The sequence below is a fragment of the Trichomycterus rosablanca genome, chromosome 9 (genome assembly GCF_030014385.1).
Source record: "Trichomycterus rosablanca isolate fTriRos1 chromosome 9, fTriRos1.hap1, whole genome shotgun sequence".
In the NCBI taxonomy this organism is placed as follows: Eukaryota; Metazoa; Chordata; class Actinopteri; order Siluriformes; family Trichomycteridae; genus Trichomycterus; species Trichomycterus rosablanca.
In genome coordinates this window covers 38724916-38737639 of record NC_085996.1, presented here as the reverse complement: position 1 = coordinate 38737639, position 12724 = coordinate 38724916, and the positions used below count along the sequence as shown (strand labels likewise).

The 12724-nt window shown below is 38.6% G+C and overlaps 1 protein-coding gene across 4 annotated transcripts in view; it reads left to right on the top strand.

Moving 5' to 3' along the window:
• The window catches only part of syne1a (spectrin repeat containing, nuclear envelope 1a), a 252167-nt gene that overhangs the window by 61687 nt on the left and 177756 nt on the right, over positions 1-12724 (top strand). For all 4 annotated transcript variants that reach the window (XM_063002393.1, XM_063002390.1, XM_063002389.1 and 1 more), the window contains 13 exons: positions 332-540; positions 624-690; positions 2032-2190; positions 3828-3971; positions 4204-4308; positions 5082-5222; positions 6773-6933; positions 9355-9502; positions 9608-9835; positions 9915-10013; positions 11411-11598; positions 11774-11897; positions 11988-12154. In XM_063002393.1, the coding sequence (XP_062858463.1) occupies positions 332-540; positions 624-690; positions 2032-2190; positions 3828-3971; positions 4204-4308; positions 5082-5222; positions 6773-6933; positions 9355-9502; positions 9608-9835; positions 9915-10013; positions 11411-11598; positions 11774-11897; positions 11988-12154 (1940 nt within the window). The remainder of the gene's footprint in view (positions 1-331; positions 541-623; positions 691-2031; positions 2191-3827; positions 3972-4203; positions 4309-5081; positions 5223-6772; positions 6934-9354; positions 9503-9607; positions 9836-9914; positions 10014-11410; positions 11599-11773; positions 11898-11987; positions 12155-12724) is intronic.

Genomic DNA, 12724 nt, shown 5'->3' with positions numbered 1-12724 from the left:
CTTAAATACCTGCTGTATATAATTTGATACACACATATTCAACCCAGTTTTACAGGAAAACAATATACCTACTGATGATGTAGAAGTCTCCTAAACTCATGTATCAAATATGATACGCTTGGAATTATAGGGTTAATCCGAGAGAATAGTGGGAAGACGTAAAGTACAGGGAAAGATCTAAGAGTGGTTAGGGTCAGAAGATAAAATAGACACTAGTGATGTGTGGATCGATACTAAACTTCTGATCGTTATTAATCACTTGACCCGTTAATGGTCTCACCAAGAAACCAACAGCAAACAATTACCAAACAGAACTTGATTGCTTCTCTAGGCGTTTTTCAGACACAAGGACCCTCTGTCCTCGTGTGAGAAGAGACTGAAGACCATGGAGCAGCTCTGTCAGAAACTTCCTGAGAACGATCCAATCCAGAAAGCTCTAGCGGCTACCAGAGGTCACCTATCAGAGGTCAGAGACGAGGTGGAAGGTGCTTATGCGAGACTCCAGCAGCATCCGGACAAGTGGAGCGAGTGGCGTGTCAGGTATTTCTCGGTTAGGTGTGTTTATTATGTGGGATCTGATACAACGTGAAGTAAATCAAACCTGTACGTGTTCTGTGTTTCAGGTTTAGGGAGTTCTCTGATTGGCTGGATTTACAGATGACCGGAGATGGAGAGAGCTGCAACGTTCAGGTTAGCTCAGACCTAACACAAGCTATTTTACTTAACATTAAAACCACCTCCTTGTTTCTACACTCACTGTCCATTTTATCAGCTCCACTTACCATATAGAAGCACTTTGTAGTTCTACAATTACTGACTGTAGTCCATCTGTTTCTCTACATGCTTTGTTAGCCCCCTTTCACCCTGTTCTTCAATGGTCAGGACCCCCACAGGACCACCACAGAGCAGGTATTATTTAGGTGGTGGATCATTCTCAGCACTGCAGTGACACTGACATGGTGGTGGTGTGTTAGTGTGTGTTGTGCTGGTATCAGTGGATCAGACACAGCAGCGTGTCCACTCACTGTCCACTCTATTAGACACTCCTACCTAGTCGGTCCACCTTGTAGATGTAAAGTCAGAGACGATCGCTCATCTATTGCTGCTGTTTGAGTTGATCATCTTCTAGACCTTCATCAGTGGTCACAGGACGCTGCCCACGGGGCGCTGTCGGCTGGATGATTTTGGTTGGTGGACTATTCTCAGTCCAGCAGTGACAGTGAGGTGTTTAAAAACTCCAGCAGCGCTGCTGTGTCTGATCCACTCATACCAGCACAACACACACTAACACACCACCACCATGTCAGTGTCACTGCAGTGCTGAGAATGATCCACCACCTAAATAATACCTGCTCTGTGGTGGTCCTGTGGGGGTCCTGACCATTGAAGAACAGCATGAAAGGGGGTAACAAAGCATGTAGAGAAACAGATGGACTACAGTCAGTAATTGTAGAACTACAAAGTGCTTCTATATGGTAAGTGGAGCTGATAAAATGGACAGTGAGTGTAGAAACAAGGTGGTTTTAATGTTATGACTGATCGGTGTATTTACCCTCAAATCACTGAATAATCTGTTGGTTCTTAGTTCGCTGCCATATTTGGTCTACATCAAGGCCGACCCAAATCTACCAATTCTTGCATGTTCTCCCTGTGTCTGTGTGGGTTTCCTCCGGGTGCTCCGGTTTCCACTCACAGTACAAACACATGCACATGTTTATGATCCTGTGTTGCTTTGCTATATCTATAAGCAGTTCATCAGCCTCCAAAAACAGCAGTATATTTAATTTTAACCATGATGGTGCCTCAATAAACTCCGAAAAAGGTTTTTCAATAGACACGTGTGCAGACTAAAATATTTATTTTATCTCTATTTCTTTTTTATACTTAACGTTGTTTCTACAGAGATACAGTATAGTGTTACTTTTGATTATAGTAAAAACAAATACCTAATAGTAGTAATATTTTATACATATACATTTTATAAGTTAATTTCATTATTTCCTGTTTCTTTGTGTCTCTGTGTCTCTGTAGCACGAGGAGCTAAAAAATCAGGAGGAGAATCTGGCCTGGTTGAGGGTTCGACTCTCAGTGCTGGAGGGTCTCAGTACTGATGCTGAAGCTCTCACACAAAGAACAGCACTGGATGAGCTTTCTAACAGACTCACCACCCTGATCTCCTCTCCTGATGATGTAAGAGCTCATGTGTGATTGCAGTAGGTGTGAATGTGAACACTGGCAGATATAATAGATATAGGTATAAATAATACATGTCTTTCTTAGTGTATATATAGGAAGATGAGTGACTTATTTATATTATATATTGTCTTTTACAGATTTTTTCTATTTTTGCATACTTGTCAAACAATATATATTAGACAAAGTCAACCTGAATAAACACAGAGTATAGGTTCTAAATTATTATTATTATTATTATTTATATTATTATTATTATTTTATTAAAAATGTTTTTATATTATTATTATTGTTACTGTTATTATTATTGTTATTATTGCATTATTATCATCATCATTATTTTTTTTTTAATAAAAATGTAAATGTATAAAAATTTTTATTACTATTATTAGTAGTTTTATTGTTGTTTATTATTTTATTAAAAAAATACATTATTTATTATCATTATCATCATTATTATTATCATTATTATTATTAATATTACCGTTATTATTATTTTAATTAAATGTTATTATTATTATTATCATTTTTATTGTTTTACAAAATGTTTTATTATTATTTTTATTATTATTATTTTAATAAAAATGTTTTATTATTATTATTACTGTTATTGTTATTGTTATTATTATTTCAATAAAAATGTTTTTTATTTTTATCATCATTATTATAATTATCTTTTTTTTTTAAATAAAAATGTATTATTATTATTATTTTAATAAAATGTATTATTCTCAGTATTGTTTTTAATAAAAATGTTTTATTATTGTTATTATCATATTATTATTATTATTATATTGTTATTATATTATTTTAATAAAAATGTTTTATGATTATTATTATTATCATTATTATAATTTTTTTTTTTTAAAGAAAAATTTTATTATTATTATCATTTTTATTATTAGTAGTAGTAGTATTTTAATGAAATGTTTTGTTATTATTATTATTATTATTATTGTTATTATTATTATTTTTAAAAGAAATATTTTTACTATTATTTTTATTATTAGTAGTAGTATTTTAATGAAATGTTTTATTATATTATTATTGTTATTAGTAATATTTTAATACAAATGTATTATTATTGTTCTCATCATCATTATTATTATTATCATTATTAGTATTATTGTTGTTTATTATTTAAATGTTTCCCAACACCAACTGGTTCTATGTAAAAAAGAAAATTGTTCTGATTGTTACTTAGTTAAGCGATTCTATTAACATTCAGAAATGCATTCAGTTAATCCAAGTAAATATTTAATTATAATGAAATAACTTAATAATTAAGTAAATAATTAATTATTCTTTAAATAATAATAATTAATTAAGTAAATTCTTAATTAAGCTAGGCACACCCTGGTTTAGCTGTTTAAACTTAAATGTAATGGCCTAATGGTCTCAACAAACAACAAAATCAATTGTGGAAGAGATGAGAAAGCAGGTAAAATATATCAGTTTTCAGACTGTGGGACTCCAGCGAACCACAATATGAACCATTTTCTCTGAAATCTTCCCAGAAGTGTCTGCTGGTGTTGCACAACCTTTTTCTTCAATAAATACAATGATTATAAAAAACAGTTTGTATTTTTGGTAATTCATGCTCCTCTTGTCTTATATTGCATCTGTGTGGTCAGGCGATGTCTCTAGATGGACACAGTGAGAGGGGTGAGGAGGAGGTCCAGCAGCAGGAGGACGAGGTGTTTGAGATACAGGAGCACAGTGGAATCCTGAATGCGGAGAGTGTAATGGAGGCCAGACAGCTTCTTCTCATTCATCAGGTGATTTCATTCATCAAAACCTCATATTTTTTTAAGTAATATAAATAATAAATTCATTCATATAAACTAAAATAAAAAAGGAATATAAATACATTATGAATGACTGAGCCTATAAACAAAACAAACATCAATAATACATTCATGCATTGAGGAGCCTAATCTATAGATGAAATGTATATAAATAATGAATAAGCACATCTGCAGTCTATAGAGTGACTCTGTTTATGAGCAGCAAAGGCTGAAGTCTCAGAGGAGGAAGAGAACGTGTCCCTGTGAAGCACCATCATCTGCTGAGGTCACTAAAGAAGGCTGGGCAGCACAGGAGCAACATCTTCAGGTACAGATCCAAAACTGGTCCAAAACATTTTGCTTAATATAAACATATTTGATGTCTGAAAAGTATAGAATAAATAAAATGCGAATGTGTAAAAAACTTTGAATTACTATAAGTTGGAGATAAAATCCAACGGTTGGGCTACTAGACTAATAAACGAAAGGTCACTGGTTGCCACTGTTGGGCCCTTGAGCAAAGCCTTTAACCCTCAATTGCTTGGATAATGTACTGTCACAGTATTGTATGTCCTGAAGGATCCACAGCTGCTCCCTTAAATGACCTGAGTATTACCTGCAACAAGGAGCAGCTGTGGATCATTAGCTTCATCGACCAATCACTAGGAAGATCCGCTGGTCCAGTTTTATTCACTAGATCAAGCCAGTTGTGGCTTAGAGGTAAAGGTACCACACTAGTAATGAGAAGGTTGCTGAGTCAAATCTCACTATTGCTATAGTTGGGCCCCAGAGAAAGGCCTTTAATCCTCAAATAATTGCACTGTTCATGCAAAACAATGGGTGGAGATGCTAAAGTGCTGCTTGTTACATATTCCTTTTGAATGACTAAGATCATAAATGTTAATATGCTTCACCTCATATGATTTTTGTGACATGGTTAATAATAATAAAAAAATTAATGTATATTATCAGCCAATCAGAAACATTTTAGCTTTTATTCTGATAGAATAACGTTTATGAGCTTTGGATTCTACACATTTGCACAGTGTTTTATCTTATTCTTATGGTGTAACGTATTTCTTCCTATGTGGGCTTGTTTAGGCCACCGTGAGTGCATGGCAGGGGTTCGAACAGGACAGGGAGGCAGTGTGGCAGTTTGTGTGCAGCGCCACTCCTGTTCTACAGTGGAACTTCACCTTCAGCAGTCTGGAAAATCTTACTAATGAACTTAATCACGCCAAAGTAAGAGCACAGTGACTATCGATTATAGAGCCATCAGTTAAATAAACCACAGTTAGACCAGCATCACATTGACATTAACATGGTCAGGCACAAATATCCAGTCAGTAGCATCCAGTGGTCATTAAATGAGAATGATAAAGGCCTAGATTAACAAATGTTCATGCAAAAATCTAGATCTAGTCATTGTATATACACAATGTGTACCAATAAGGTGGGTGTGTGTAGTAAAGTGGAAGTTCATGTAAATTTGAACTAATAGACACCTTGGTGGCACAGCTGGTTGATGCTGTTTAGCAATGTGGGTCCTAGAAATCTGGGTTTAAACCTCATAATAATAATATTAATAGTAAGTACAATTATATTTACTATGTAAATTGAAAGGAGAGAGCATATATCATTACTACAATAACAAATTAAACACTGCCTATGAGGAGTGCATGTTCTCTCCATGTCTGTGTGTACAAACCCTAATTAGAAAAAGTTGGGACAGGATGGAAAATGCAAATAATAAAAACACACAAAGTTTCTTACATTTACTTCGACTTTTATTTGATGACAGGATGAACCTCTGAGATATTTCATCTTTTATCTGCTCAACTTCATTTCATTTATTAATAAACATCCATTCCTGCATTTCAGGCCTGCAACGCATTCCAAAAAAAGTTGAGACGGTAAAGCATTTACCACTTTGTAATGTTGCCGTTCCTTTTCACCACTTAAAATATGTTTTGGCACCGAGGAGAGCGAGTGATTTAGTGTTTCAGCTTTTATTTTGTCTCGTTCTTCCTGCAAACACGTCTCGAATGGCTTAATGATATTCTGCACTGTAGAGGGAGAACATGCAAATCCCTTCCAATCTTTCTTTGAGGTTCATTGTTTTTAAACACTTCGATCATTTTCTCTCACATTTGTGGACAAACTGGATCCTCTGATCATCTTTACTCATCAGAGACTCTCAGCCTTTCCTGGATGCTGCTTTTGTACCAAACCATGATTACAATCACCTGTTTAACATCACATCATTATTTAGTTTTTTCACATCATTACTGGCCCTAAATTGCCCCCGTCCCAACTTTTTTTGGAACGTGTTGCAGGCCTGAAATGCAGGAATGGATGTTTATTAATAAATGAAATGAAGTTGAGCAGATAAAAGATGAAATATCTCAGCTTCATCCTGTCTGACATCAAATAAAAGTCAAAGTAAATGTAAGAAACTCTGTGTTTTTATTTTATTTGCATTTTCCATACTGTCCCAACGTTTTCTGATTTGGGGTTGTAGTTTCTTTAAGAACTGTGTTTTCCTCACCTCCTAAAACATTTAAAAGGTGAATCAGCTGCTTTAAATTGTCCGAGGTGTCAGTAAATAAGTGCCAGGATTAGTTCCATGTCCAGGGCGTATTCCTGCCGTGTGACCAGGGTTTTCAGGTGGTGCAGGACCAGTTGTTGGCATGGTTGGAATTATTTCTGATAAGATACGTTAACCTTTTGTAATCTATATGTTGTCAATCCATATCTATTAATTTATTTATTACGTGTATCTGTGTGTATAGGAGCTTTACACACAGACCGGGACGTTCATGGATAAGACCGAGTCGCTGGTGAAACAGGCAGCAGAGATTCAGCTGGGATCGCAAAATAATTCACTGCTGAATGACCAGGCGCATGCTGCACAGGAGCGAGTGCAGGACGTACAGGCCAGTGTGCAGAAACTGTAAGATTACAGATGTTGTGGGCATTTTTTGTCACTTTCTATTTTTTGCATTGCATAAGAAAAACTTAATTATTAAACTTAATTAAACCTGTTTCATAACATTAACTAGAATATGTCATTAACATGTCATGACAGATGAGCTGTTAGGACAGTTCACGATCAGTTATAGCGTTACCCCCCGTGGTAATTGTCACATATGTCAAATACTATTATTTTTATATTTTTATTTAAGTTATGGGTGTCTTATGACATGTTATGACTTGTATGCCAACTTAAATTTACCTTATCTTTGGCATTAGACAGACGCTTTTTATCCAAAGCATGTAAGCAATTGAGGGTTAAGTGAAGAGCCTTTTGCTCAAGGGCTCAACAGTGCCAACCTGACAGATGCGGGGCTTGAACCAGCAACCTTCAGATTACTAGCCCTTTCCCTTAATCGCTTAGCTGCCACTGTATAACTTGCATTACACTTCATTCATTACATACATCTCATGTCACAGTATTAATTACTACAAATGCCCTGTTTAATATATGTGTTATAACAAAAATATAACAAGTCATGATAGTTGAAATGACACGACTCTTGAGGCCAGATTAGGGCTGAAATGATTCCTCGAGAAGCTCGAGTAATTCGATTACTGAAAACCATCGATGCAAAAAGTGTCGTTTAATCCATACAACTGTATACATCTCACAGTGTTTCGCATGGACGACTTTCACTTTTGCACAACGTGTTCACGCTGTGTGAAGGGGACGTGAAAAAGCCAAGGGCTGCATCCCAAATCTCATACTTTTTTTTTTTAATGCATTTTCTCCCCTTTTTCTCACTTTTTAGCGCGTCCAATTGCCCAATTGCATCGTGCTTCCTCTCCACCAATGCGATCTCTGCTCTGTTTGAGGAGAACGAAGCTAACCCACGCCCCCTCCGACACAGCAGCCGTATGCATCTTATCACCTACACTTTGACGAGTGCAGTGCAGCTCAGCGTCGTGTACGGAGAGACACACCCTGAGAGCACTCTTTTCTCATCTCTGTGCAGGCGCCACCAATCAGCCAGCAGAGGTCGTAATTGCACCAGTCATGAGTGAGAGATCCCATCCGGCTTAGTCCCGCCCATCTGAACAACAGGCCAATCAACAGGCCAATCGATGTATTCGAGATCCCAGCTCTGGTTCCAGCGTGTGTTTTTACCGCTGCGCCACCTGAGCGGCCCCCAAATCTCATACTTAAACAGTACTTACGTCGGTTACTTTTTGCGTACAGTTCAATAAATACTACGTATTTGGACACGCTCGCCGCTCCTGCGTACTGTTCAGTGTAGAAGTGTGCGATTTCGGACGCGGCCGAGATTTGATCGCGTGGACTGTTAAATGGAGAGAGAGAGAAAATATCGAGGGGCGAACAGAGGAGACCGGACAGAGAAAACCACAGAAACCAAAACTCAGAACAACATCCACACCATCAGTGTCGTGTTGATACTCTGACTTTTCTTCATTGCAGCCACCACAGGCTTTTTTGAAGGTTTAAACAAACACATACGTACACGCACACAAACGCCAGATCTACCTCATCTAGGAGATACGATCCTGACAGAACCTCCTACAAACACCACAAAGCCTCCCGACAAAATATTAAAGCTTTATGTTCTGCCTGAGCTGGAGCTGAAACTTTTAGTTCTGATAGTTGCACAAATTAGAGGCGATGTTTATATATTATTGTTTATTATTATTTATGCCTTAGTTTTAGGTGCCTGTAGAGATTTCAAAAGTAATTTGAATTTGATTTAATTTAGATTTATTTGTTTTTGCATTTCAAAAGTGTTCTCTTTAAACTGTACAAGGAATAAAAATGTACAGTTTGTTTTAAGAGACATCTTAATTTATCTTATATGTATTTATTTTTGTCCGAATTTCATGTCCGATTACCCGATTAATCACTAAAATAATCAATAGAATACTTGATTACAAAAATAACCGATAGCTGCAGCCCCAGGCCAGATTACTTATTACTTATGCAAAGAGAAATGTGATAATGTGAACGGTCATGGCCTTTAGCAGATGCCTTTATATAAAGCGACTTACAGTAATGTGACAGTATACAGTCTGAGCAATTGAGGGTTAAGGGCCTTGCTCAAGGGCCCAAGAGCAGCAACCTGTCAGTGGTGGGGCTTCTCTTTTATTTGCAAATGTAGTAAAAGATTTGTATACAAGTTTAATACATGACATATTTAGGGCAGAATTCGGCCTAATGACTTCAGAACTGCTTAGCACATCCAGTGTGTTTTGAGAAGAGAGAGTGTGTGATGATGTAGGCATGCAGTTTAAACAATGCTACCCCGGCAGCTTATTTGGACGCCAAGCACGTTTTGGTTACTGCAGGCTGAAATGTGACTCTGCCGTGCTTCTTTTTTGGTCTACACAGGGTTTCTGAGCTTGTGGAGATACAGACAAGCTGGCAGCATTTCAGCAGTGAGTCAGAATCTTTCTCCTGCTGGGTGTTCGAGAGAGAGAAGGATCTAGAGGCTGTCGACTGCAGCTCTACTCTAGAGAAACAGATTCACACCGTGGAGGTGAGGAGACCAGCGTGATCTTGCGTGATAGATGACATATTAGTGTTGGCTTTAATGCTGCATCGCTGCTTGTACACTTGTTCGCATCTTTATTCGTTCTTTTAGACGATAGAAGCCGAGTTGGAGGACAGAAGGGACGTCTTGAGTCAGTTAGAGGACGAGTCTTTCGCTCTGACTCGTTTCATCACGCCCGGTGAGGCGGAGCGGATCAGATCCCGCTTGATACAGATCCGTCGCTACTGGGAAGAGCTGAAGAACAGCGTGAAGCAACGCGGGGAGGAGCTGCAGGCCAGCTCTTCATATAGAATCAAATTAATTGAGGATATGAATGAGGTGTTCACATCGTTTTATTTTAATTTACAGCTTTATGCGTGGAGGATTTGGCTTTACTGTGCATTTCTCTTTCTTTTAGATCAAAAATGTGTTAAAGGAAGTTGCAGACAAGTTGGATATACCCATAACGGGCTGCACATCAACATCAGGGACATACCAGGTTCTTCAAGATCATATGGTACGTGTCTCTTTCAGATATTATCGTTAATGTGATGGTTTCTGTATTTTTTAACGTTATGATTAAGGTTAAATCGTGTCATGGACCGTGAAATGAGACGTTTCCTGTGTGATATGCAATTTGAGGTTTGTGGTTAGCGTTGTTTATTCGTGTACCATGTAAAATATGAGGTGCAATATGCAATACGAGGCATCCTAGCAATCATACGGTAATTAAGTTAGTGTAAGACAGTGGTCCCCAACCACCGGTACGGGTCCGTGGGCTATTTATTACCGGGCCGCACAGAAAGAGTAAATAATAAGAGATCGCTAGAAAAGCAGTTTTCACTGCTTCTATTTCGGGTGTTATTGTCTTATTGTCACTCCTAGGTGGGAGCAGTGTTTTGTTGCAGTGAAAAAAGCTAATTTTACATTGTTTCTGAGCAGTATTATTAAATCCTCCCGCCCCGCCGGTCCCTGAAATTATATCTTATATGAAACCGGTCCGTGAAATGATATCTTATATGAAACCAGTTCGTGGTGCAAAAAAGTTTGGGAAACCCTAGTATAAGAGACTTTTCTGTGGTGTCGTGTGCTAACAACGTTTGATGTATGTGTTTACGTATCAAGTGAAGTGTGCTTCTCGGGCGCCCAGGCGGCGCAGCGGGATATTCCGCTAGCACACCAGCGCCGAGATTCTGAACTCCTCGGTTCGAAACTTGGCAAAACTGGCAGTGCCTGGAGCAGATACTAATTGGCCACCGTATCTGCAGGGTGGGGGGAAACCGGACTGTGTGTGGGTGGGTGGGTCTTCATACGCCGTGTAAGGACCCTGATTGGCGGAAGAGACGCCCGTGCAGAATGCAGGGGTGAAAGGAGGGCTGTGCACGTGCCGGAAGAGGCGTGTACAGCGACATGCTCTCCTCAGATGCATGCAAATGCTGAGCTGAATCGGGAGGAAAAATGCATTTAAAAAAGTGTGTTTCTCTACACGTGCTGCACCTCAAAAGAACAAACCGGTAAAGTATTCAGCTCCTGATAGTTTGTCTATGTTCAGTTTATTTCTTACTTTATAAACTCAGCAAACTCTAAAGATGCTCGAATACACTAATAATTGGTTAGATAAAATGTTCATATGTAAATGTTGAAGTCTAAAGCAGATAAAAACAGGACTTAGGTAACTTTCAACTATTAAGGTAGCTGTGCTGTGTATTTATTAATAGTGCCACATTTATTCTATCACTCAATTTATGAGTGTAATTTAATGATTGGCGTTAAATGTGGCTCTTTTCTTTAAAAATCATTAAAATCTGGGATTTTTGAAAGAGAAGGTCCGTAAAATTAAGCACGAATTCCTGTGACACATGTATTATGATTATTAAATTAGTCCCTTAAATGCATCGTTTCATGTATTTACAGGAAGTATGGCAGGCTCTTAAACTTCTGCAGCCCAGGCTGGTGTCGTTAAGTCTGGGATCGAGAAAGGTAACTGACGGTGGGCAAATGGAGAAAGAAGTTGCAAATCTTCAGCAGACTCACTCACAGTACACGCGTGAAGCTACCAGCAAACAAGCCGTGGTGGAGGACCTGCTGACTCTGTGGCAGCAGTAAGTACAGTTTATTAATCTGCTTCTAGTCTTCTTAAGTCAGAAAGCCTTATACATGTTTATATAGCATTGTGTCAGCTGTTATGAAGTGCTCATATAGGCCAAATGGAGCCAAATCGGGTAGCTAGACTTTATATTTTGATATTAATGATCTTGTTTGACTTTCTTTTGATAGTTATGAAAGGAATCTGTCAGTGCTGCAGGGCTGGCTGGATAGCGCTGAGTATTTCTGTAACCCTGATGCTCCATATATAACCACAGATCAAGCCAAGCTCCACAGCCAACTGCAAACTCTGCAGGTAATTCAGAAGAGGAACACAAAACCCCCACGCTTAGGATTTTAAAGACTTGACGTTGTGGGGTGACCCAATGTTAATGTTATTATGTAGGACCTGCAGTCTAAGGTACCATCTCAGGAGGCTTTGCTGGAGAAGCTGGAGACCCAGGCTGCATCTCTGTACCCCACAGCATCGGAGGAACGAGTGTCAGAGGTGACAGAGCTTCACTGCAGTCTGGAGGAGAGGTGGTGCTCTCTCAGTATGACCATACCGCTTAGGTAAATTATAAATAGTTGTCTATTTTTAAAACTCCATTTTATCAGCTCCACTTACCATATAGAAGCACTTTGTAGCTTTACAATTACTGACTGTAGTCCATCTGTTTCTCTACATACCTTTTTAACCTGCTTTCACCCTGTTCTTCAATGGTCAGGACCCCCTCAGGACCACCACAGAGCAGGTATTATTTAGGTGGTGGATGATTCTCAGCACTGCAGTGACACTGACATGGTGGTGGTGTGTTAGTGTGTGTTGTGCTGGTATGAGCTGGAGTTTTTAAATACCGTGTCCACTCACCGTCCACTCTATTAGACACTCCTACCTAGTCGGTCCACCTTGTAGATGTAAAGTCAGAGACGATCGCTCATCTATTGCTGCTGTTTGAGTCGGTCGTCTTCTAGACCTTCATCAGTGGTCACAGGACGCTGCCCACGGGGCGCTGTCGGGTGGATATTTTTGGTTGGTGGACTATTCTCAGTCCAGCAGTGACAGTAGGGTGTTTAAAAACTCCAGCAGCGCTGCTGTGTCTGATCCACTCATACCAGCACGACACACACTAACACACCAGC